This window comes from Pogona vitticeps, chromosome 6 (assembly GCF_051106095.1).
Source record: "Pogona vitticeps strain Pit_001003342236 chromosome 6, PviZW2.1, whole genome shotgun sequence".
In the NCBI taxonomy this organism is placed as follows: domain Eukaryota; kingdom Metazoa; phylum Chordata; class Lepidosauria; order Squamata; family Agamidae; genus Pogona; species Pogona vitticeps.
The window spans coordinates 53,601,108-53,627,881 of record NC_135788.1 but is presented as its reverse complement, the minus strand read 5'-3'; the positions used below and the strand labels follow the sequence as shown (position 1 = coordinate 53,627,881).

Genomic DNA, 26,774 nt, shown 5'->3' with positions numbered 1-26,774 from the left:
AATCTACTTTTGATTGCATTCTGTTTATCTTGGTGTACTTGTTATTTTCTGTTATGGCTGTTATGGTGGTAATAATACAGTTAAAATTAAAGTTTCTTCCATTGCCAAGGTAGTTATTGGTTCCTTGGTGGACAGAACTGAGCAGTACTAAATGGGCATCTTCTGATTGCTTGGACCAAATACTCTATGCAACTTGGGAGACTTCTTTAAGTATGTGTAACACCACAGTGCCTGTCCTGACCAATCAGTAAAGGCACGAAGCTTTCTCATAGCATAGTGCCAAGTAATAATATACATGTTGGTGGTATAGGAAGACCAAAAATTTCATTCCACATCCATTATGCTTCTCACTCTCCAATAGTTGACAGCTAAATATTTAGCCCAGTTGGTGAGCATTTTATTGATCTTGGTCCCTGAATATACTTGTCCTTGTCTTTTTAATTGTAGCTAATTTACTTTGCTCTAGTTGTTACCAGTTTTGTTCTTTGCTTTCTGTCCCTAATGTTAACACCCTGTTTTTGCTTAAATCTTAGCTTCTCACTTAATGTTACATTAATACATACTCTTTCTTGAAACATGGTTTTGGCTTCCACTTAAAGTAATTCTATTATGTATCTTACTTTACTTTAGTACTGACTATTTTTCCCCTCTATGATTCTTAGAGTTTGTAGATGCAAGACAGATTTCCCTTGTATATACAGTGGTGCCTCGCTTAACGAGCGCCCCATTTAACGAAAAAATCACATAGCGATGGCTTTTTTGCCATCGCTTTTGCGATCGCACAACGATCTTGCCTATGGGGAACGGCCTGGGTAAGCGGCGCGGGTAGGCTGCAAGCCTTCCCGATACACCCCCACCCTGTCCCCGATGCCGGTAGCCTCCCCGCGCCGCCTACCCCGGCCGTTCTCGGACGCCTGGAAGTCCGAGAACAGCCTGGGTAAGTGGCGCGGGGAGGCTTCAAGCATCGGGGACAGGGTGGGGGTGGATCGGGAAGCTTGAAGCCTACTCGCGCTGCTTACCCAGTCCGTTCTCGGACTTCCAGAAGTCCGAGAACGGCCTGGGTAAGCGGCGTGGGTAGGCTTCAAGCTTCCCGATCCACCCCCACCCTGTCTCCGATGCCGGTAGCCTCCCCGCGCCGCCTACCCAGGCCGTTCTCGGACACCTAGGTGTCCGAGAACGGCCGGGCTAGGCAGCGCAAGGAGGCTTTAAGTGGCGGGGACAGGGTGGGGGGGGGATCGGGAAGCTTGAAGCCTACCCGCGCCGCTTACCCAGGCCGTTCTCAGACTTCTGGAACGGCCTGGGTAAGCGGCGCGGGTAGGCTTCAAGCTTCCCGATCCCCCCCGTCCCCGCCGCTTAAAGGGTAACCGGCGGTTGGTGGGATCCAAGCCCGGGATGCCTGAAAGGCATCCCAATCCCACCACCCTCCCCCCCGCAGCTTGGATCCGAGCCGCGGCGGCTACCCCAGCCATGGCCGGACTCTAGGGAGTCCAGCCATGGCTGAGGTAGCCGCCGTGGGTCAGATCCAAGCTGCGGGGGGAGGGAAAAAAACGGATAATCCGTTCCAATTGGAACGGATTAACCGGTTTTCAATGCATTCCTATGGGAAATGGTGCTTCACATAACGATGTTTTCACATAACGGTTTTTTTTTCGGAACCAATTAACATCGTTATGCGAGGCACCACTGTATTTCAAACAACAATAGAACATGGTTTATATTCTGGGGAGGCAAGAAAAATGGAAAATTAAAATCTCAAAGGTTTTTATGCTTTCAAATGTAGAATATTAAGACTATATAGGGGGTGTTAAAATATTCACCAAAAAGTAAGCAGTGTTGGTAGGAAAAAGGACTTGGTTATTCTCAGAAAGTATTGTTGTCCATGGAATGAAATTGATTCATTCTGTTTCCACAGAGACACCTGTTTCTTTTTTGTGCCCAGTCATACATTTTGTTCATCCTTGCAGCTCTCCATAGTGAAGTTTGTTTTATCATGTCTCTTTTTTCATCAGGAAATTTTCTCAGTAACTAGCAAATTTAATCTGGACTAGTGGAAGTCCTTAACTTTCAGTAGGTATTGTGCATGGTTTAGAATTCAATATGTTGTTTATTCCTAGAGAATGCAGAAATATTTCCCCTTCTCATCCTGTTCCCTTCACAGCATGTGGACTAACAAATGAAACAAGAATGTGAATTAACAAAATGCCCTCCAAATTGTCAGCATGCAGACAACAGCTCAGCTGTAAAGAAATGATGTAGAAGAATTGTGGCCAAAAAATTCAATTTGGATTCCTCTTCAGCAGTTCAGAAAGCAGCCTGAATTTATTTCAACTTCTTCAGATGCTGCCTAATTCAGCTTGTGATCAAATTAGAACTTCATTTTAGAAAGTTCAAAACTGCGTGCATCTCCAGTAACCATTACAAAATCAATACATTACTATACTTTTCAACAGCATTTCATACACTTTTCTGCTACATGGTAGCATTTGCAACCTGGGGTGATTGTCTCAGACTGCAGTCACACCAGGGAAATGTTACCCACTTCTAACCATACTTTCCATACCTTTGTTGTAATGCTTTGTGGTCATGTGGTATATATACCTGGATGAGCATTTCAGTGTGTTTTAACATTAATGGTCAGTTTTTTTTCCTTTAAACAATTATGGCCATGTTACTGATTTGTTTTCTCCCATTTTATGGGGCACTGCAGCCCCTTAACTTAATTTTTTTAAAAAAATTAAACAATGCATCAATATGTCAGGTAGTGTTTCCTGTATCCTGATGGGCAGAATTTCCTCTGTTGTACTGGTGCCTTTGGAAGCAATGCATTGCACTCAATGGATTCAGCACTCCCACCCAGGGTTGTGTCACTAAACAGTTGGTGGAGTGATGCAATATCTCCCAATGCCTTTAAAGCTGTTGGCACAAATTTATTAATGCACAAATTTATTAAAACACAAATTCATTAATGCAGCAGCAGCAACAGCAGCAGCAACACCTCCCACTTGAGCCAAGTATGTAGTGAACTTTTCTGAGAAGCAGTATGATAAAACAATGAATGAACATCTACCAGTGTTGGTAATTTGTGAAAATAACTAATTTAGCTGAAACCTGTTTAGCTCTGAATATGTTCCCACAATAGAAATTTCACTTTATACCACAGACTGTTTTTTCATCCATCTTCATGCTTGAATCCTGCCCAGACTCAACTCTACACTACCTTCAAAATGTGATTCTCTATAGCCTTTCATATTATCTCAGAAGGAGCTAGTGACTGACAACCTCAAAAAACAAAAAAACAAAACAAAACAAAAAAACTTCTACTGTATAAAGCAGATAAAGCAGCACAACTTCATTAGCTGATTACGAACTACAACTATTTTGGTAGTTTATTTTCCAGATTATCAACAGACAATAAGTGTTCCTATAGTTATTAAACATTATGATATTAATGTGTGGGTTTCTCTCATGGTATTGATGGACATTTGCATTTTCAGCATCATTTTGCTTCTGGTTATCAGGATGTGGAATCCCAGAACATTCTCTAAACTTATAACCAGAGCCTTCATTAGGGTGCAGTGATTGGGGCTGTGACCCAGGATGCCAAATCTAGAGAGCACATAAATTTCCTGTTGGAAGGAAGTGGACCCATCCATTGGCATTCACTGGTGGAAGGGAGCAGCCCTGCTCACCCTGAGCACATATAGTACTTCCAGCTGCTCTTCACCAGGCAGAAGCAAACAAAACAGGTAGGCTCAGTACAAAACCAACATGGTCACAATGTGCTCAGATGCAGGCATTCCTCCCTGGTCCTCCATACTCTCCCGATATATGCCAATTACATGGGAGCCAAGCTTCACCAACAGGTTAGCAGAGCCCCAGGTGCTAAAACCCCGGGTAGGTGGGGCTCGTTAGCCTTGGAAGGCAGCCCGTCTAGGAGAAGGAAAACTCCGATTTCAAACCTCCACTGCCTTGTGGCTATATCCACCAATGGGAAAGTCTTCAGGAGTTAACCTCAAGGCAAAAGCCAGAGCCAGAGTCCTGAAGGCAGTTCGTGACTGTGTAGTCATGCTCTGGCAACTCCAGCAACGTCACTGGAAACAGTTGTATTGGCTTTTGCCTTTCCATTGGACTACTTCAGTGACATGGAGAGGGGGATTTGCTGCTTGGGTAACAGTGTATCCTCCATATTATTTTACCCAGGTTTAGTGCTCTGGAGAGGACACTCCAGCTTCACATACAGCGTCAAAACAACATGGGAAGTACAGTCTGTTAACCTCACAGGATGCATGGGGTTTAGGGTGAAAACTGACAAGCAGAACCCTGCACCATGTAACAATCATAAGAAAACTTCTGTCCTAAAGTTGGGCACCTGAACGTTCGGACAATGACTCCTGGCTTTTCTGACAACCTGCAGGAAATAGATTATATGCTCAAGACAGTTGTCATCAACATGGAACTGAGTAGGCTTCAAATGGACATTGTTGCCCTGCAAGAGACAAGATTGCCAGACTTGGGATCTGTCAAGGAAAAAAATTCTCATTCTGGCAGGGGAAACCATTGAATGAGACCAGGGAGTATGATGTTGGCTTTGCAGTCAGAAATACTCTGCTGAGATCCATTGTTCCACCTACTGCGGGGAGTGAAAAAATCCTGTCTCTGCAGCTCCATTCATCAGCAGGACTGGTCACACTTATTAGTGCATATGCACCAACACTGTTGTCTACAGCAGAAGTCAAAGACAAATTCCATGACGATCTGACAGCTACCATCAAAACATCCCAGAGAGAGAGCCACTGTTCATTCTCAGAGATGCTACAGTTGGTGCTGATCACGATTCTTGGCCCACTTGTCTAGACCGTTTTGGCATTGGAAAGATGAGCAAAAATGGCCAACGCTTGCTGGAGTTTTGCTGTTATTATGGTCTTTGTGTCAGCAACACATTCTTTGATAGGAAGCTTTGACACAGAGTCTCTTGGATACATCCAAGATCCAAGCATTGGCATCAGCTCGATTTGATCTTCTCTAGATGCTCTAGCCTTCCTAGTATTACGACCACACACAGTTATCAGGGTTCTGATTGCGATACATACATACATACATACATACATACATACATACATACATACATACATACATACATACATACATACATACATACATACATACATACATACATACATACATACATACATACATACATACATACATACATACATACATACATACATACATACATACATATAAACTTTATTGTTTCTGGCCATAGACCTTAACAATATTGTTTCTCCTGTAGCATATAAAATCCAAATAAAGCAGGTAATCACATTAAAACCATTAAAACCATTAATTACCTTAAAACCATTAAAACCAATAAAACCCAGTCTAAAAATATTGTCATAATGTAAAACATCAATCCACTGTATACATCATTTATGTGGCATTATGATTCCTGACAAATCGAAGCCTCAGCTTCTTAGCTGCTAATGCAAATTGTGCTACAGCATATGTAATGTACAACTGTGCATCAGCAAGCAATCCTACTACTGTTTCAGTGGTATTACAGTTAAAATACATCTGAATGATGGGTGACAGAAATCTTTCTCTAGGATTTTTATAGAGAGGACAGAACAGTGGATAATGAGTTAGGTCCTCAATCTGGTTGCAGCTGAAGACACATTTTCGTTCCTCGACTGGGATTCCTTTATATCTCCCTTCGAGGTATGCTGAGGCCATCTGTCCAAATCTAAGTTCTGTGAAAGCTCTGCGAATCTGGGGGAAAGTCAATGACTCAAAGTATTTTGGTTTTGCATGATTCACCTGAAGTTGAGGATACCAGGTAGAAAAACGGGACCCAACAATAGCTGCCCTATCTTGGCTAACATCAGTATCAAAGATCCAGTTCCTAAGGTCGCGAGAGCTTAAACTAAGGAACTTTTCCATCAAAAGGTTGTGGACCTTTAATTTTTGGTGACATTGTTGTGCCCATCCATCAGACTTTAGTTGTTCTAATCAACAGCACTTTGTCAGGGAGGAGTCCTCCAAACTGTTCAGTCTATGCCAATATCTAAGATAAGCCAGATCAATTCTAGCGGCAATTGAGGGTAGGCCTAACTCAGCTCTGAGGTGATATCGATCACTCCCTGGTGTGTAGCAGAGTAAAATTGTGAATAAAGAGATTGTATCATACGAAAAAGGAAGGAAGACCATCTGTTGACATCAGCAAGACTCACTATCAGAGAAAAGTGGAGGAATTTGCTGAAGCGCTTGAGGAAACTCTTCCCGGCCCGGCTGGTGCAAATGCACCTGAACAATAGGAACATTTCAAGAACACTGTTTATAACTCCGCCTTGTTCACATTTGGCAAGAAGACCAACAAGATGGCAGACTGGTTTGAAGCCCATTCAGGGGAGTTGATGCCAGCCATCGAGGAAAAGAGGAGAGGTCTAGCAGCATACAAAGCCTGTCCTAGTGAGTACAACCTCCAGGTTCTTCACATTGCTCGTAGCAAAGTCCAGCAGACTGCCAGGAGATGTTCTAACAATTATTGGCTTCAGCTCTGCTGTCAGGTACAGAGAGCAGCGGAGACACGAAACATTAAGGGAATGTATGACGGTATCAAGCAGGCTTTAGGTCCAATACAGAAGAAATCTGCTCTTTTGAAGACTGCTATAGGCGTGATCATCCAGGACCGAGCACAGCAGAGTGAGACAGGGCTGTGTCCTCATGCTGACCCTGTTTGGGATCTTTTTTGCTGTCATGCTGAAGCATGCTTTTGCAACTGCAACAGAAGGTGTCTATCTCCAGACTAGATCAAATGGAAAGCTCTTTAATCTCTCTAGATTGAGAACGAAGACCAAAGTCCAACTGAAATATATGTGGGACTTCCTCTTTGCCAATGATGCAGCTGTTGTTGCCCATTCTGTTGAAGAGCTCCAACAAGTTATGAATTGTTTTAGTAAGGCCTGCCAAGATTTTGGACTAACAATCAACCTGAAGAAAAAACAAGTCATGGGCCAGGGCATGGACTCGCCTTCCTCTATTACCATCTCTTCACAAGAATTGGAGGTAGTTCATGATTTTATGTACCTTGGCTCAGTGATCTCTGACACTCTCTCTAGATGTCGAGCTGGATAAATGCATTGGCAAAGCAGCTACCATGTTCTCTAGACTCAGAAAGAGAGTATGGCTTAATAAGAAGCTGACAGCATATTCCAAGATCCAGGTCTATAGAGCTTGTGTCCTGAGTACACTCCTGTAATGCATTGAGTCCTGGACCCTTTGTGCATGGCAGGAGAGGAAACTGAACACCTTCCACATGCGTTGTCTCCAATGCATTTTTGGTATCACCTTGCAGGAGAAAGTTCCAAATAGAATAGTCCTAAAACAAGCTGGAATTTTTAGCATGTATACATTACTGAAACAGCAACATCTACGTTGGCTTGGGCACGTCATGAGAATGGCTGATGGTCGGATTCCAAAATATCTCCGGTATGGAGAATTAGTGCAGGGAAAGCACCCCAGAAGGAGACCACAGCTGCGATACAAGGACATCTGCAAGGGGGATCTGCAGCCTTAGTAATGGACCTCAACAGATGGGAAACTTTGACATCTGAGTGTTCATTCTGGAGGCAGGTGGTGCAGCATGGTCTCTCCCAATTTGAAGAGACACTGGTTCAGCAGGTCGAGGCAAAGAGGGAGTCCTGAAACCAGCAAAATCAGGGAGCTGGACAGGGGACAGCTTGTATTTGTCTTAAGTGTGGAAGGGATTGTCACTCTCGAATTGGCCTTCTCAGCCACACTAGACTCTGTTCCAAGACCTCTGTTCAGAGCATGTTACTCTCGAGACTGAAGGATGCTTACAACATACACTTTTGACATAGAGTAACCCTTTCTGAGAGAGCAGCTCTTCCTTGGAGAATTAAAGTCAGCAAATATCACTCAAATTGGTAAAGTTGTTTTACAATAATTGAATGCCATCAAGTTGATCCCAATATATGGCAACCCTTTCAAAGATTTTCTAAGTATAGAGTTCTCGGAAGTAGTTCTCCATTCCCTTCTTCTAGGGCAGTGATGGCTGCCCAAATGGCAACACAAAAAGAAAGGTTACTTACCTGTAACTCTGGTTCTTCGAGTGGTCCTCTGTGAATTCACACTAATGGGTTAAATCTGCACTTGTGCAGAGGCCTCGGAATATTCTAGAGCTTAAAGTAACACTTTTGGCTCCGCCCCCCAGGACCTCATGGTCCGCCCGCCCTAACAGTTACCTCAGTTCCCCAAATTCCGCTGCTGCTCTAAGGTGAGACAGCCGTGACGGAAAGAGGGGAGGACGGGCGGGACGTGTGAATTCACAGAGGACCACTCGAAGAACCAGAGTTACAGGTATGTAACCTTTCTTTCTTCTTCGTGGCCTCTGTGAATGCACACTAATGGGTGATTAGCAAGCTTGCCTCTGATAGGAGGAGGGACGTCACGGCAAAACAGCAGACAGGACCGCGCGTCCAAAAATGACATCCTCCTTGGCCCGCAGATTCAGGCAATAGTGAAAGATGAAGGCTGACGGAGTGGGCCAAATGTCAGCTGTGCAGGTGTCTGACAGCGGGACACCCTTGAGGAAAAGCTGTAGAAGTAGCCAAAGTTCCGGTAAAGTGAGCGTTCACCGGGCGCAGGCGATTAGACTTGCGGGGGAAAAAACAGTCCTGCAAACATAGAACGATAATGCTCTGCGAACATCTAGCAGGTGAAGAGACCTCTCTACATCTGTAGGCAGTTAGGAAAGAAAGTGGGCAGACTGATATGAAACTCAGTAGAAACTTTAGGTATGAAAGAGACATCTGGGAACAGTATAACTTTGTCCAGGTGGCAAAGCAGGAAGGGAGGATCCACCTGAAGTGCTACTGGAAGTAACTGCAACTAAGAAATAACCTTGAAAGTCAACAATTGTGGTCAGTGGCTCAAACGATGAATGCGAGAGGCACTCAGGACAGTGTGAAGAGTCCACTGTGGTATAGACTGGCCCCGTGGAGGGTAAAGGTTTGCCGTACCACGGGAAAACCTCTTCATTTAGGGTAGCGAGTAGTAATTTTGGTAAATGCCAGCCAATTGCAGAAATAGAATTGATTGGTAGAGGGCTTCCTGGAGTGTGATAATATGGAGTTTATTGAGGAGGAATTCTCCATGCCATGAGGTGAAGAGCTTGTAGACCTGGACGGTACGTTTCCCCTTGATTCTGGGTCAGAAGATGAGGAATAGATGGGGGTCTCAGGGAGCCTGACGACATTGTCAGCAGTGTTGTGAACCACAGCCGTATGGGTCAGTATGGAGCTATGAGGATCACGGTGGCATTGTCATGTCATATCTTCACTATTATGCACAGTAGGAGAGGTATTGGAGGGAACATGTACATGAAGCAGCCCTTCCAGGGCACAATGGGAGTTTACCCCTAGTCCAGGCTGTGAAAGATAGATGGCACACTAGCTGTTCACCTCAATTGCAAGGGCCTCTATGGCAGGGAGGAACCAAAAAAAAATCTCTTGCAGATTCTGATGAATGTGCAATGGTCCAGAGATCACTCGTGTATTTGGTATGTTCGCCTGCTCAGATGGTCTGCCCATGTGAAGTCCTGGGCGGAGATGTGCACAGCAGACAGAAAGATGTGGAATTCTAGACACTACTCCCAAAACTGAACAGTCAGGTACAGTAGAGGAAGAGAATGGGTGCCTCCCTGTTTGTTGATGTAGTACATTGCTGTCGCATTATCCATAGTAACTTGGACAGCCATGCCTAGGTTGAGAGTTAGGAGCGCCTGAAATACTTTGAAGATGGCCAGCAATTCCAGATTTTTTTAAAAAGAGAAAGTTTTACTTCACTGACCAGGTGTCGTAGATATGAAGACTGGTACAGTGGGGTCCCCATCCGACCAGACTGGAGTCTGTCGTGATTCTCGAGGTAGGTAGGAGTGGAGCAAACAGTCTTTCCAGGGCCAAGTCTTCTGGGTTGATTACCAGCAGGGTTGGTGTGCAAGCTCATGAGTAATCTGGAGGCATATGTAGGGCGTATTTTTCATGGGGTTAAACAGGGCAGATGCCAGGCCTGTAGGGACTGCCTCTTGAGCCTCGCGGGCTTTATGACAGATGTGGTGGAAATCATGAGTCCCCGAAGATTTTGGGCCTGATGGGCTGTGATCCAAGACAACGGAGGGGAGCGACATATCAGGGAACAAATTTAGACCATGCCATTCTGGGAAAGGAAAAGCTCTTGCCGGCCAAGATTCCAATACGGCCCCTATGTGAATACTCGAGGCGCCGTCGAGAGCTGAATGGCAAGGCGCTGAACTCTAAAATGGGCCTTCCTAGAGAGAATGGAGGTATTCGCAATGATCACTTCTGATGGAGATGTGGGAGCAGGCGTCACTCAAGTCTATCAAAGTAAACCAATCTCCTTGTCGAATTAGTGGAAGGATATGTTCCAAGGTCACCATGCAAAAACGGCGCTGGCTGATGAAGAAAAATCAGGTCCTTTAGGTCTAAAATGGGGCGTAGTGATCTGCCCCCACCTGGAGTGGCAGGAGATATGTCTGATTTTCCAAAAAGGATCTTTACCTTGTCTCATAGAGTGGTAGAAGAGTGAGTGTAAATCACCCGCTGAGCCGGTGTATCCCAAAACTCTATGGTGTACCCATAGGTGACAATGGAAAGAGCCCAGGCATCCGAGGTGATGTGGGTCCATGCAGAAAGAAGGGAGCAAGCATACTGAACATGTGACGCAGAATCGAGTGGTGGTAAGTGGGAGGGAGTCACAGTGTCTGTTGGATTTTTTTGTCAACTTCCTATAGGAATGGTGGGGATGGTCGCGTTGATTGGATTGTGGTACTGAGCCAACTGTTGAGAGAGATATCTTCGTTGAGAAGTATAAGGTCTGTATACACTATAAGAGTACTGATGCATCAATGGGAATTTTTGAGATCTATAAGGCTGAACGTTGTACGACCATGCTGTTTTCCTCATTCTTTGAAGGCCATCTAGGGATCGAATAACCTAGAGCCATCAAAGAGCAAGTCCCCTATTCCAAATCTGACATAATCAGAAATGTTGGCTGACCTTAGCCAATTGTGTCTTTGCAAGGTTACCCCAGTCATGAGTTGTTTGGAGGTGGCCTCGATAATGTGATGCGCTATCACACTCTCTTGCTGAGTGAGGGACATGGCGTCTTAATGGAGAGCAAGCCCTTTCAGATTAAATGCTGCTGGGGCTGCCTGAAGAGAGGGTAGTGCACAGTTAGAGAGGTTGATATGGTAGGCGCCCATTGCTGCCATGTAGATGAGCTTTCTAACCTCCTCGCTGCTCGGTGTGGTAGTAGATCTCAAGCGTGATCTGGCTTGTGTGGCGTCCACATCCACATAAGGAGGAGGATGCCTAGTTAAAAATCTGTATTGGTACCATAGGTCTTGTACAGATTTTCTACAAGCCTGGACATTTTAGGGACAGAGAAGGGCTTTTCCCAGGTCTACTGAAGCAAGCAGAATAAAGATGGGATAAGGGACAAGCACAGGGAAGGCACTGATTCCTCATCAATATCTGCATAAACCTTATCAGACTCTGTTTGAAGTTGATGTACTGTTAAACCAAGAGCCTTATCGATTCTCTGTATCATGTTAGAACATGAATGAAATTCGGAAATGAGGGATGGAGGAAAGCCATCACAAATATCAGAGTCTGGCAGGGTCAGGTTAGGAGTGGTCTGGTGCCATGGAGTCGGAAGATTCAGAGTCAGAGTCATGGGAAGTAGAAGAAAGTGGAGCATCAGAAGTGAAAAAGGACTTCTGGTTTCTTTTTCAGTATCCTTCCTCATATCATCAGTATTCAGTATCTTCCTTAAGAATACTTCCTCAGTACCAGGCATTTCTTATGGGCATATATTGTTTTAGTCTTCCGCTTGGTACCGTGGCATGGTACCAGCATGTTTTAACCTCCTGGTACCAGAAAGTTTTAGCCTTCCGCTTGGTACCAAGGCATGGTACCAGCATGTTTTAACCTCCTCGTACCAGCAAGTTTTAGCCTTCCGCTTGGTACCAAGGCATGGTACCAGCATGTTTTAATCCCCTGGTACCAGCAAGTTTTAGCCTTCCCCTTGGTACCAAGGCATGGTACCAGCATGTTTTAACCTCCTGGTACCAGCAAGTTTTAGCCTTCCGCTTGGTACCAAGGCATGGTACCAGCATGTTTTGACCTCCTGGTACCAGCAAGTTTTAGCCTTCCGCTTGGTACCAAGGCATGGTACCAGCATGTTTTGACCTCCTGGTACCAGCATGTTTTAACCTTCCCCTTGGTACCAAGGCATGGTACCAGCATGTTTTAATCCCCTGGTACCAGCAAGTTTTAGCCTTCCGCTTGGTACCAAGGCATGGTACCAGCATGTTTTAATCCCCTGGTACCAGCAAGTTTTAGCCTTCCGCTTGGTTCTAAGGCATGGTACCAGCATGTTTTAACCTCCTGGTACCAGCCTGTTTTAACCTTCTGCTTGGTACCAAGGCATGGTACCAGCATGTTTTGACCTCCTGGTACCAGCATGTTTTAGCCTTCTGCTTGGTACCAAGGCATGGTACCAGTATGTTTTAACCTCCTGTACCAGGGAGGCTTCATGGTACCATCTCTTCTTATGTCTTTTGGTATCAGGAGATGGTCTCTTTCTTCGGTACCGGAGCCCGCGGGAGTATAGGGACCTGGGAGGTCCATCGATGTTCGGGCATCTCTAGTAACAGAGGTTCCCTCGGTACCGATCGGTGCCTCTTCCTCCTGATATCAGGGAAGGACGGTACCGACGATGTCGAACTCTCATTGGAGGATTCTGATGAGGACGAGGAGGACTCGGAGGATGAAGTTTCCACAGCAAGGCTGTATAGCAGACGCGGATAATACAGCTTTTGCATTTGCTGCCTCCAATGTCTCAAACAGCTCTTAGAGAGCTTGAGCGGTTGCAAGTCCTCTTTAGGCGCATGCTCTTTAGCTTCATTGGGGCGAAGATGTCGAGCCCCGTGGGGTGAGACCTTCGGTCCCGAGTGGCTCGGACACCGGGAATCTCTAAAAGATGGCGCGAAATGCTTCGTTTTTGCCTTCTTGGTTTTCGCAAGTCCTCTTTAGGCGCATGCTTCTTCGCTTTATTGGGGCGAAGATGTCGAGCCCCGTGGGGTGAGACCTTCGGTCCCGAGTGGCTCGGAGACAGGGAATCTCTAAAGATGGCGCCAAATGCTTCGCTTTCACCTTGTTTTTCGGAGAGGATGTTGCAGGGATAATTCCGGAGTAGGAGGAAGCGGGACCGACGACGGCGGTGAAGATGGAGGCGAAGAGCCCTAGGAAAGAAACTCAACAGGAGACTGAGGAGTGAGGACAGGCAAGGACGGGGAAGCCTGTGGTGGCAGGCTAGGAATAGCCGAAGAATGAGGGGTTGGTGGTTATAAAACTAAGGGTTTGGCCTTAGTTTTAGAGGCTTTACTCTTTTCCCTAGGTTATATATGAGGTAAAGGGTCGGGTTCTGCAGACGCAGAGGCCGCTTCGATGCATACACAAAGATTTTTGTGCGACTCTCCAAGGCGATGCAGCTTTTAAAAGTAACCCTGGGAGATGAGGAAGCCTTGGAGGCCTGGGAACAGTCCAAGCGGGGGGGGGGGGAAGGGGGGGGAAAGAGGGGGAAAGAGGGAAAACCCTCGCAAAGGGCCAAAACGCACACCTCCCCTCCTAAATAATAAAGTCTTTGTACTTTCCTTAATGAAGAATCGAACAGGAGCCAAATATTTTCCAAGAATTTCCAATAATTTCAAGGAGCTCTAGCCAGGAGACCTAACTGCAGCAGCGGAAAAAATGGAACTGAGGTAACTGAGGTCCTGGGGGGCGGAGCCAAAAGTGTTACTTTAAGCTCTAGAATATTCCGAGGCCTCTGCACAAGTGCAGATTTAACCCATTAGTGTGCATTCACAGAGGCCACGAAGAAGAACCAAATTATTTCTTTCGAAGTGCCAACACTGCAATTAAACGTGAATACTGGGGTTTTAGTTTAGAAAAAACAACTCATACAGTTGTCTGAACTAATCATCAGCTTTTGTCTTCAAAGGAAAACAACAAAAATTTCAATGATACAAAAACTTTTTTATTGAAAAATAACCATTAACTCTAATAAATGGAAAAAATATTAAAGTAATACATTGTACACACAGCCTGAAGCCAGGTAATTTATACAAACTTTTAAAATAATTGTGTGCATGCATTTTTTTTTTGATAAGGGATATTCAACTTGGCATGCTTTTGCACAATTAATGTGATTTTTGATGTTGTATGCATGCTGATAATTTGTCAAACCTTGGCTTATATGCTGTTAGTTTCAGAGCAACACATATATCACCCGGACAACCCAGGTAGTGTGGTTGCTGACCTTGAGCCAGACATCCTGTGGAGTGAAGTCAAGTGGGCCTTAGGAAGCACAACTAACAACAAGGCCAGAGGAGGTGATGGCATTTCAGTTGAACTATTTAAAATCTTAAAAGATGACGCTGTTAGGGTGCTACACTCAATATGCCAGCAAGTTTGGAACACTCAGCAGTGGCCAGAGGATTGGAAAAGATCAGTCTACATCCCAATCCCAAAGAAGGGCAGTGCCAAAGAATACTCCAGCTGGTTGTTGTGGGTTTTTCGGGCTCTTAGGCCGTGTTCTGAAGGATGTTCTTCCTGACGTTTCGCCAGTCTCTGTGGTCAGCATCTTCAGAGGACTGGAATAGGAACTCTGTCCGTGCTCTGTTGCTGTTTGTTGGATAGTATTTATAGCTGTGGGAATGGCTTTTGCCTTTTTTTCAGGAGATAGGGTGATCAGCATGTTTTTGTTGTGATAAGGGAGCGGGGGAGAGGGAGAGATTCTGTCACTGTGGTTGATGGGTGTCGTTAGCTGGTCTTTTTTGTGCAATGATCTCTTGTGGCTGGGTAAGAGTTTGTTGACCTTTTGCAGGTTGTATTTTTCAGAGTGGGCCACCAGGCCGGGTTTAGTTTCAGGCCTTCTTCTTTCCTATTGAAGTTTTGTTCATGTTTATGGATTTCAATGACTTCCCTGTGCAGTCTAACATACAGATTGCTGGTGTTGTCCAGTACTTCAGTATTTTGAAATAGAATTTCATGTCCAACTTGTTTTAGGGCATGTTCAGCTACTGCTGATTTTTCCAGTTGTTTCAATCTGCAGTGTCTCTCATGTTCTTTGATTCTGGTGTGAATGCTGCGTTTTGTGATCCCGATATATACCTGTCCACAACTACAAGATATCCGGTATACTCCTGCAGTGGTGAGGGGGTCACTTCTGTCCTTTGCTGACAGTAACATTTGTTGTATTTTTGTGGTGGGCTTGAATACTGTTTGTAGGTTGTGTTTTTTCAAAAGTTTCTCCATGCAGTCCGTGATGCCTTTGATGTATGGCAGAAATAATTTATTTGTGGGTGGCTGTTTTTCTTCTTCAGTTTGGTGTTGTTTTCTTGGTTTGATGGCTCTTGTGATTTCATTTTTGGAGTAGCCATTTGCCTGTAAGGCCCAATTCAGATGGTTGAGTTCAGTGCTGAGAAACTGAGCTTCACAGTTCCGATTTGCCCATTCTACCAGTGTTTTGATTTTGCCTCTTTTCTGTCGTGGGTGGTAGTTGGAGTTTTTGTGTAGGTACCGGTCTGTGTGGGTGGGTTTTCTGTAGACCTTGTCTCACAATAGGAGGTCAGTTTTGCGTATGACCATGACATCTAAGAACGGGAGTTGGCCCTCTATTTCTTTTTCCATGGTGAATTGTATATTTGGATGGATGTTGTTGAGATGGTTCAGAAATTCTTCCAATTTTTCTTCACTGTGGCTCCAAATTGCAAAGGTGTCATCCATATATCAGAATCAGACTGTGGGTGTGGTGCCGAAGCCCGGGCCAGTTTTTCGAAATGCTCCATGTAGAAGTTTGCTATAACTGGGCTGAGGGGGCTCCCCATGGCCACTCCATCTGTCTGTTCATAGAATTCATTATCACACTGGAAGTAGCTAGTCATTGGGCAGTGTTGGAAAAGGGCCTTGATGTCTTCTGGAAAGATCTGCTGGATGAGAGTTACAGTGGCCATTATCGGTACCTTAGTGAACAGGGATACTACGTCAAAGCTGATTAGTTTGTCCCCAGGGTTGAGTTTTCGGGTGCTGATCTTGCTTATGAAATGTCCTGAGTCTCTGATGTAGGATGAGGTTTGTCCAATGTGGGTCTGCAGGAGGGTTGCTAGGTATTTGGCTAATTCATATGTTGGGGAGCCGATGGCAATTACAAAGGGCCTGAGTGGGATTGAGTCCTTGTGGATTTGGGGGAGTCCGTATAGTCTTGGTGGGAGAGCTTCTATCTTGCAGATTCGTTGAAGGATGTTGGGGTGCAGGGAGGAACTCCTGATCAGCATGTTTGTTTGTTTTGTGATTTTGTTGGTTGGGTCCCGTTTCAGTTTTCTGTAGGTGGTGGGGTCTAGAAGTTCCCTGATTTTGTCCTTGTATTCTTCTGTTTTCATGATTACTGTGGCATTGCCTTTGTCTGCTGGCAGGATGATGATGTCTGGGTCTGAGTTCAAGGACTTGATGGCATTTCTCTCCTTTCTTGTTATGTTGCTTTTGGGGGGTTTGTTTCGTAGGATCCTTGTCACTTCACCTCTTATTTCTTCTGCTTTTTGTTCTGGAAGATGATATAATGCTGATTCCACATTAACAATGATATCTTCCACAGGAATTTTACTGGGTGTGATTGCAAAATCTCCTCCTTTGGCTAAAACTGAGGTTTCTTCTGGGGAGAGTTGGCGTTCCGATAGGTTGATGATGATGTGCGAGGTGTCTAGTGTAGGTTTCTGTTGGCTTGTTTGGCATTTGTTGAATTTCTGTTTTTGTCTGGCTGTGTGGTTCATCATTTCTTTTTCCATCTTTTTGTAAGAGAGGGTATCAATCTTGTTCCAATCTTGACTTCTCATTTTTTGGCTGATAGTGATGTGTAGGCTTAGTAGTTCTTTTGTCTGTGGAGTCTATCTCAACAGCATCCACCCAAATATACAATTCACCATGGAAAGAATAGAAATAGAGGGCCAACTCCCATTCTTAGATGTCATGGTCATATGCAAAACTGACGTCCTATTGGGACAAAAGGTCTATAGAAAACCCACCCAAACAGACCAGTACCTACACAAAAACTCCAACCAGAGGCATCACCTTGCTGACAAAAGTCCACCTAGTCAAAGCTATGGTTTTTCCAGTAGTGATGTATGGAAGTGAGAGATGGATCATAAAGAAGGCTGACCACCGAAGAAAGATGCTTTTGAATTGTGGTGCTGGAGGAGACTCTTGGGAGTCCCCTGGACTGCAAGAAGAACAGCCTATCCATTCTGATGGAAATCAACCCTGAGTGCTCACTGGAAGGACAGATGCTGAAGCTGAGGCTCCAATACTTTGGCTATCTCATGAGAAGAGAAGACTCCCTGGAAAAGACCCTGATATTGGGAAAGTGTGAAGGCAAGAGTAGAAGAGGGTGACGGGATGAGATTGTTGGGCAGTGTCACCGAAGCTACCAACATGAATTTGACCCAACTCTGGGAGGCAGTGGAAGACAGGAGGGCCTGGCATGCTCTGGTCCATGGGCTCACGAAGAGTTGAACATGACTTAATGACTAAACAACAACAACAACATTTATAAAGCTTATGAAGTACTATGAAATCCTGGGCTTGTTTCCTCCAAAGTAAACCACCCTCAGAAAATCAGCCAGATACAAGAGTGCAAAGTTATAAAGTATATACCTACATTTTATACACTACATAAAGTGTATACACATTTAACTTATTTGAAATTTAGTGTTAGAAACGAGTTTTAAAGATATCATGACTTGTCAGAATGACAAGTAAAGCAAAATAAGTGTGGACTTTCACTGCAAGCTAAAATAACCAAACAAAAGGTACTGTACTACAATGGTATCATAAGACAAGCTCACTGGAAAAGGCAGCAATGCAGGAAAAAGTGCAATGCAGTAGGAAAATAGGAAGACTGCATATGAGATAGATTGACTCAATAAAGAAACCTGCAGTCTTTTGTTGGTAAGACCTTTTGTTTAGTGTTGCATTGGAAGTAGGACCAGGAGCAGAAAGACTGGGATTCAGATTTTGTGAATAAACTATGATACTCTTGCCTGCTTTGGGATGAGAAATAGAGAAACGCTATTGCTACACACTTCAGACTTCTGCTGTTCTCAGCAAAAACTGCAGAGCTAAATGTAGTGGAGATTAACTTTGGAAAGTTCCTTTTTTCATGGTTTCATGAAAGAGTCAAGTCTCTCTGTCTCTCTGTCCCTCTCTCTGTAACACACACACACACACACACACACACACACACACACACACACACACACACCCTTCTCCCTCAATTTTCAACAATCAGTTGCTTCAGTTCAGTATGTCCATTTCCTCTCATTACATTTAAACAACCTTGATGAATTCACCCTTCTTTCCCTTCTTAATTCAAGCCTTCCGTCGTGCTTGCCTCTGTTCCTTTTTTCAGTTTTGAATCAGTCTCTCATACACACATGCACACACTCCCTCCCTCAATTTTCTACATACATTTAAACAAGCTTCATGAAGCCACTTGTCACTCTCTCGCACCTTCCTTCTCTCCTTAATTGGAGCTTTCCCTCCTGCTTGCAGTCACCTCCGGTGGAAGTAGTCATTCACAAGCCGAATTGACTGCCCTGGGCCGTTCTACAGCCATAAACAATAAAGCAGCCTTATCTCCGATCTCTAAAAGAATGAGTGCTGCAACTAAGGAAGGTAGCAGGTAGAGGTGGCTGACAATCGTGCAGTTTGAGGTTTGGCTGCAGGGGTGGGGGTAGCGGTCCGCTTGTGTACCGAGGGAGAGGTCTCCGCATGCCAGCTGTGGCACGCATGCCATAGGTTCGCCATCACTGTTCTAGAGTGTTCTGGGACTGTGCAGCTTATTGAAGTCTATACAGATTGGTTCTTCTCTCAGGAGACACAGTGGTGAATTGAACTCCCAACTTCTGGTGCTGCAACTGGTCATGCAACCCAAGCTTTGTACAAGTGGCCTTTAATTTTTTTGTGTGTGGCACCTTTCTTACTTTTTATTGGAGTAGACATGAACGACATGTACACACCTAGTCTCTACTCACCTAGTTGTTCCACAGATAAACTTTTTGTATTAAATTTTAAATGAAACATCTTCATGGATGTGAAAGAAGACTAATTATTACACATAAGGTTCATTTCTATAGAACAAATTCTGAGAGTTTACAGAAGCCACTCTTTACCCAGTTTCCCATGATTAAGCTCTCTGAGCTCAGTCAGGCTTGGTTTTGAATAGAAATCCATATTTCTAGTGACAGTTGGTCAAGATGGCGGCGCAAGCATTTGCAGTGGCTAGGCACTCCAGAGATCAGTATCTTTTAACTATTTTGTTTCTGTACTCCTTATTATGGACTCTGCATGCTCAGGCACAAGTAATTTACAGTCGACAAGAATTATTATCTATTGGCAGAGAAGGTTGCAACTTTGAACCGAGGGTCTCAACTTACAACATACCAGCTGAGTTTTTTAGACGGCCTGCATATCCGTGGGTTACTCCCCCTGCTCTCCCTGTCAGGAAGAAAAGAACATGGAGAAAACGCAAGCAGAAAAGAGGTTGCAGGGCTGGTCTACGAGTGAGGTTAGGCAAAAATCCTCACAAGCCTGCATTGCCAAGTCTTTTTGTTTCAAATGTTAGATCTCTACCCAACAAGATTGAGGAGTTGGAACTTACTATCTCCCTGCAGAAAAATATTCAGGACTGTTGCGTTATGATCTTTACAGAGATGTGGCTTGACTCTTCCATCCCAGGGGAGGTAATTGAACTACAAGGACGCAGAGTACATCAAGCAGACAGGTCTATTGAATCTGGGAAGAGCAGAGGTGGAGGGGTTTGTGTTTACACAAACAATAACTGTAGCACAGATGTTAAAATAATGGACATTCACTGTTCTCCTGATTTGGAGTATTTGGCAGTGAAATGCCGCCCCTTTTACCTGCCTCGTGAGTTTAATGTTGTTATAATAACAGCAATATATATACCTCCTGATGCTAACACAACCACAGCTATGAGTTGTTTGTTAACTGCTATCAGCAAACAACAGCAGGCCTACCCAGATGGAGTGCTGGTGGTAGCAGGTGATTTCAATCAAGCCAATTTAAAGACTGTCCTCCCGAAGTTTTATCAGTATGTGGACTGTCCCACTAGAGGGGAAAATACCTTGGATCATGTATATAGTAACATCATGCATGGATATAAGACGAAGCCATTGCCTAGTTTGGGACAGTCAGATCATATATCTCTGTTTTTGATTCCATCATACAGACCTCTTGTTAACAGAATCAGACCATCAACTAGAGAAAGACAAGTGTGGCTAGTAGGTGCATCTGAGCAACTTCAAGATTGCTTTAGGAGCACTGATTGGGCACTGTTTGAGGAGGACAATGTTGATACTTATGCCTCGACAGTACTGTACTGTTTTATATCAAAAGCTGCATCAATGTTGTTACTACCACCAGACAAGTACGAGTGTTTTCTAATAACAAGCCTTGGCTAAATAGAAAAGTGTGCCTTTTACTAAAAGCCAGAAATGCTGCTTTTCATTCTGGTGATGAACTAAAGTATAGAGAGGCCAGAGCTAAACTGAAAAGGGGAATTAGGGATGCCAAAGCTATGTACAGCCAGAGAATTGAGCAATATCTTGAGAGTTCTGACACTCGTCGGGTATGGCATGGCCTACGACAAATCACGGGGCAGAGTAACAAAAACAGTCCGTGTAGCAGCAATGATTTTTTGGCTGAGCAGTTAAATCAATTTTTCAGCCATTTTGAGGTGGAAACAGGAACAACCATTATTCCAGCACCTACTGTCTATAATACATCACTAGAATCTACCATCGACAGACAACCACTACTACTGCAGATTTCAGATGTGAGACATGCTTTTCAGAATACTAATGTTCGAAAGGCAGCTGGACCAGATGGAATCACTGGATGAGTTGTTAGGGGCTGCGCTGCAGAATTAGCTGGAGTTTTTACGGATATTTTCAATCTATCCTTGTTGCAGTGTTCTGTCCCCACTTGCCTGAAGACATCTATTACAGTGCCAGTCCCCAAGCAGTCAGCTGTGGTATCTCTCAATCACTATAGACCAGTAGCTTTAACATCTGTTATTATGAGAGATTGGTGCTGGATTACATTAAGGCTAGACTTCCACCTTCTTTGGGCCAATGGCAATTTGCATACAGGAGAAATAGATCTACTGATGATGCTGTGTCCATTATACTCCATACTGTATTGAGCCACTTAGAACAACAGGGAACTTATGCGAGGCTGTTGTTTGTGGATTATAGCTCTGCTTTTAATACCATTCTACCAAATAGGTTGTTTTTTAAAATGATCAACCTGGGATTACCTCAGAAGATCTGCGTGTGGATAAAGGACTTTCTGACAGATCGGCCACAGTCAGTAAGGATGGGATCTCACCATTCTTCTACCCTGGTACTTACAGGAGCTCCCCAGGGCTGTGCGCTAAGTCCCTTCCTCTATTCCTTGTACACACATGATTGCACCCCACTGTATAATACCAACACAATTATTAAATTTGCAGATGATATGACAGTGGTGGGCTCATAAATAAGAACAATGAGTCTGCTTATAGAAAGGAAGTACAAGGGTTGATACTTTGGTGTAAAGAAAATCATCTCACACTTAACATAAAAAAACTAAAGAACTCATTGATTTTAGGAGGAAGAGAAATGTACATTTACCACTGTATATAAATGGCGAGGAAGTGGAGAGAGTTGGTAGTTTTAAATTTCTGGGCACTTACATCCCAGAGGACCTCTCATGGAATATAAATGCCAACATGCTAGTGAAAAAGGCACAGAAGAGGCTGTATTTCCTGAGAATGCTCGGCAAGTTAAATTTATCTCAGGATTTACTTCTGTCATACTATCGTAGCACCATTGAGAGTGTCCTAACCTATGGCATTCTGGCATGGTTTGGGAGTAGCTCTGTAGCGGACAAAAAAGCCATTAAAATTGCCCAGAATATCATTGGACTCCAGCTACCAACCCTGGATGACATCTTCACATCCCGCTGTCTGAGGAAGTCACACAGCATCCTGAGAGACTCTTCCCATTCTGCTTATAACTTTTTTGAACTGTTGCCGTCTGGCAGAAGATATAGAACAATTAAGACTCGGACCACACATTTTCTGAATAGTTTTTATCCCAGAGCTATAATTTCACTTAATAATGAGCTTAAAGACCACCAGTAGTGAATAGTTAGTTGGACTGTGTTACTTGGCCTGCGGTGTAGATGTTTGTGTTTTTAGTGAGGACTTTTAGTGGGTGGGGAGTGTTTGGGGAATTTTATGTGTGTGCATGTGTCTGGTCTCTGGGTGTCTGTGAATTTCATTGTATGGGTATACTGTGTATATACTTACAATGACAATAAATAAATAAATAAATAAATAAATAAATAAATAAATAAATAAATAAATATTGTTTGTACTAAATGTTTTAGATTCTTTTTTCAAAGGGACTTGCACCCTCTTACAATTTAATACATGATTGCTAAACACACAATAGAAACACCCTCCTATCGAGTTTAACAAATCAGTAATTGTTTTCTAATCAGGATTTGTTTGTTTATATAATTTCGATACTGAAAAATAAGCCTCTTATGTCAAATGCCAGGAAATAGCAAAATATTTTAACCTGACATTGAGAATTCCATAGATAGGAGCCACAACTAAATTACCCTCTTCTCACTTTCCTTTGAACCTCTTTTTAAGTTAGACCTTGGATGTTGATCCCAGGTTATGGGCAGGTTCTTTCTAAAGTGGTAGGATTCCAAACCATGTAGATCTTTATGACTTAAAGCAGCCACTTTGTTATCAGCCTGATATTATGCACTTAATGTTTTCTGTATTCTCTTCAGGGATTATTAAAGAAGAATAAGTTTTTTGAATGTTGTATTCTTGAAAGCAAAGATCTTTTACCCAAACAAGAAATAATTTCATTTTGGAAGGGTTATAGGGCATCATAACCAATAGTTTGAAGGAAATATATACAGTGGACCCTCGACTTACAGATGGCTCGACTTACAGACTTTTCGAGTTACAGACTTCTCTGGCTGCAAAATTTAGGTTCGACTTGCAACCAGAGAATCGACCTACAGACCAGAAAAAACCCAAAACGGAACAAAAACAGCTGGTTACAGATTAATCAGTTTTCAATGCATTGTAGGTCAATGGAGATTCGACCTATAGACTTTTCAGCCTGCAGCCACCGTTCCAATACGGATTAATTCCGTAAGTAGAGGGTCCACTGTATTGTTTCTGGTGATGGGTACACTAAGTTTGCTTAGGTTTATTGAGTCGTTGTAAGATACATGTATTTTGTTTCTCTTTTTTATATATATCGTTTTATTGTTAAACAATTTTTAAAAAACTGTGAGTCATTCCCCATCCCCTAGGCCAAACTTAAAAAAAAAAATGGTTCTGCTTTGTTCTCTGCTTTTGTATTCCAGTCACATACGATTATAAACATGTCTTATTTTGGTGTATGATTAATTTTCTCTTAGACATTTGTGTAAAAGCTATCAGTTTCATCTTCTTTGGCATTAGTACCGTGTTTCCTCAAAAATAAGACAGGGTCTTATATTAATTTTTACTCCCAAAAACACATTACGGCTTATTTTCAGGGTTTTTTTTTTATTTCATGTACAATAATCTACATTTATTAAAATACAGTCATGTAATCTGGTTGCTGCACAATGGTGGAGGGTGGGGTTTCACTTAACTGGGGCTTATTTTTTGGGTAGGGCTTATGTTGCAAGAATCCTGAAAAATCATACTAGGGCTTATTTTCAGGTTAGGTCTTATTTTCAGGGAAACAGGGTAGTTAGAGCATAGACTTGAATGATGGTTATGTTGATAGGTTTTCCATGGAGTTGGATTGATATTATTTGGTCAGATGTTTCATTATAACTGATAACTGCCTGTGCTACATTTTGCCTCATATTAGAGTTGCTCCATTTCTCCTGAGTTTGTCATTTCCAGACTAAAACACTTTGTAGTTGTCTGACTGAAAATGTTCCATTTTAGTCTACTTTCGTTCACTGACACCAAGCAATATTTATATGTTCAATTTCTTGCTTTATGGTTTCCAGTTTACTTTGATTCATACTTTTCATGTTCCATGTTCCAATTCTGTGTGTTATATAGTTTTGGCCTTCATCTAAGGGCCAGGTTAGTTTACTGGATTATGTGGGATGGCCTACAGGAGCTGATGTTCTTGTTACCTACTGCTAATTGTTACCCTGATTTTTGAAAATAGTGCTGTACTTGGGCTAAGTCAGAAGAGGAAACAAGGTCCAAGCTTGCGAATTAGGTTGTCAAGTTACAAACATAATTTCCAACTGAAAACATGCACTTATTACAGAGTAAATACAGCTGAACCCAGAATGCTTCCAGATGGAAAGCTCATTATGCTGAGAGTTAGAAGGCAATGTGCAGCTATTCCACACTTAATCCCTTAACATATTTTCCATAGAAAACAAAAACAAAGATAGAAAACTTGTAGAACGGGGGGAGGGAGATATATGATTAGAGGACAACATTTGAAGCCCCTTTGTGGCAATGGAACCAGTTACTTCGAGAGGTGGTGAGTACTCCAACATTGGAAGCATTCAAGAGAAAATTGGACAACCATCTGTCAGATTTGCTTTGATTTGGATACCTGCCTTGAGCAGGGGACTGGACTCATTGGCCTTATGGGTCCCTTCCAACTCAAGTATTCTATGATTCTATAATTCTACAGTTCAGCAATCAAGACAGGATGGTATAATAAATGCCTTGTCCGGACTAGTTTTAGAGAGTTTTAGTTATGATCACAGTTAACAAGGTGGTCATGAAAACGGGCAAAATAGAAAATAGACGTTTCCTGAAATACATTTGAAGAATGATATCTGCCTTTCCTAAAACTGTAACTGTCTATCACTCTTTTGACACAGATACCAGCTGGAATTTTGCAATTGGAAAAAACTTGAAAAGCAAAAAAAAAAAAAAAAAAAAAGATAGAAAGAAAGAAAGAAAACTATTTTCTTAATCATTCATTTCATATAAGCATGATATATCTGTTGATCTCAGCTCATTATGTAGTTTACTGTCTGAGAATTAGGTTTCTGCCCTTTTTGAATTGATTTCTCCTCTAAAGGAGAAAGTTGTTAGATTAACTACTGGGGCAATGTGTAACCTTATTCCATTTGCACTGTGCCATATGTGAATGTTTGTCTCCAGCGTCTTTTGAAAGTAGTACCCATTTGTCATATCAGGTAATCTTTGTCTTTGCTTCTTTATAGATTGGTGATGTACATTGAAAGAGACAGCAGAAAGACCACCCTAGGAAAAGAGAAGCAAACTAGCAGTGAATACTTGTCAAAATGCCTGGATATTCTTATCTGTTATATTGTGCAGGAGCTGCCACACATTCTAGGTAAACTGTATTATCCCCTATAAAAATGGATTTTCTCTTTTGCTTTTTGTGTACTGGCAGAAATCTTGTGCAACTCTTCATGCATAGTGGAGATGGTGTCATCATCAGCAAATTGCTTCTGATTAAGTCATATGTACCCTGATTATTTCAGGGTACGTGTGACTTAGACACAATGGAGTGAAGTTGCATATAATCACCAAAGGAAGCCATTAAACACTAGTGATTTGCTGCAGCATTGCTATTGTGCACACAGAGCTGTACAACAGGATTTCACCCAATGTATAGTAAAATCTTGTTGAGTAATGATTGGTAACTATTCAGTAATTGAGCATTGCATTGGTGGCTGGCTAGGCAATCTGTCATGTTGAGATGGGCATGATGTAACCCCAAGCATTTTTTTGCCTCTCCAATCCTCCCAACATAATAATTTTTTTCTCACTTAATAAAAATCAGTGTTATGATCCACTGCACCAAAAAGGGCAGTACAGTTTCTATCACAGTTCCTTTGCAGCTATTTTAGGTTTATTCCAGCTTGCTTTTACTTATTTATTGTCCTGATATTATTTGCGGTCTTCATTTTGTTCAAAATTGTATTTCAAAACTCAATTGACTCTAGGTTATAATTGACTTAATTGGCAGAGAAAGTTTTTTATTCATAGTAATGCCTTCTGGTTTTTTAAGTACTTTAAGTGAAGATTTCCTCCTGCAATTAAGATAAGGAACTATGATTTTTAATTAAGATAATATGTCAGCAGTATTAAAACACTAAACATTAAAAGAAGTAGAAATAAAAATAAAATAGTAGTGAAGAAGCCTGGAAAGCATCTTAGAAATGCACCTCCAATTTTTGCCAGCTTTTGCAGGGGAGAGGGTTGCTGTACATGGACTTCTGGTCAAATTAGAATGTGGTTCTTTTTCCTGCCAAGACTGCCCACCCCTGCCTTTGGGGTTGCATAGGTGGGCATGGCCAGGCATTCTCACACTTTCCTCTCTCTGGTTCTTGTACATCCAGCATTTTGTAATGCTAAAGTTTGATGGAGTAAAATGAGTACTAGTGTTAGCTGAGAATGAAGCAATGACAGCAGTCATAATTAAGGAATGTATTTTGAGAACTTATTCTCAGTCTAAATTAGTGATGGGCATGACTAAAGTCATGCCATGTCCTATAAAACTGTCAGCACAAAACCAG

At 42.9% G+C, this 26,774-nt stretch overlaps 1 protein-coding gene across 15 annotated transcripts in view; it reads left to right on the top strand.

Annotated features, from left to right (window-relative positions):
- The window catches only part of ULK4 (unc-51 like kinase 4), a 596,488-nt gene that overhangs the window by 147,591 nt on the left and 422,123 nt on the right, over positions 1-26,774 (top strand). For all 15 annotated transcript variants that reach the window (XM_078377379.1, XM_078377378.1, XM_073003534.2 and 12 more), the window contains exon 23: positions 25,452-25,585. In XM_078377379.1, coding sequence (XP_078233505.1) covers positions 25,452-25,585 — 134 coding nt within the window. The remainder of the gene's footprint in view (positions 1-25,451; positions 25,586-26,774) is intronic.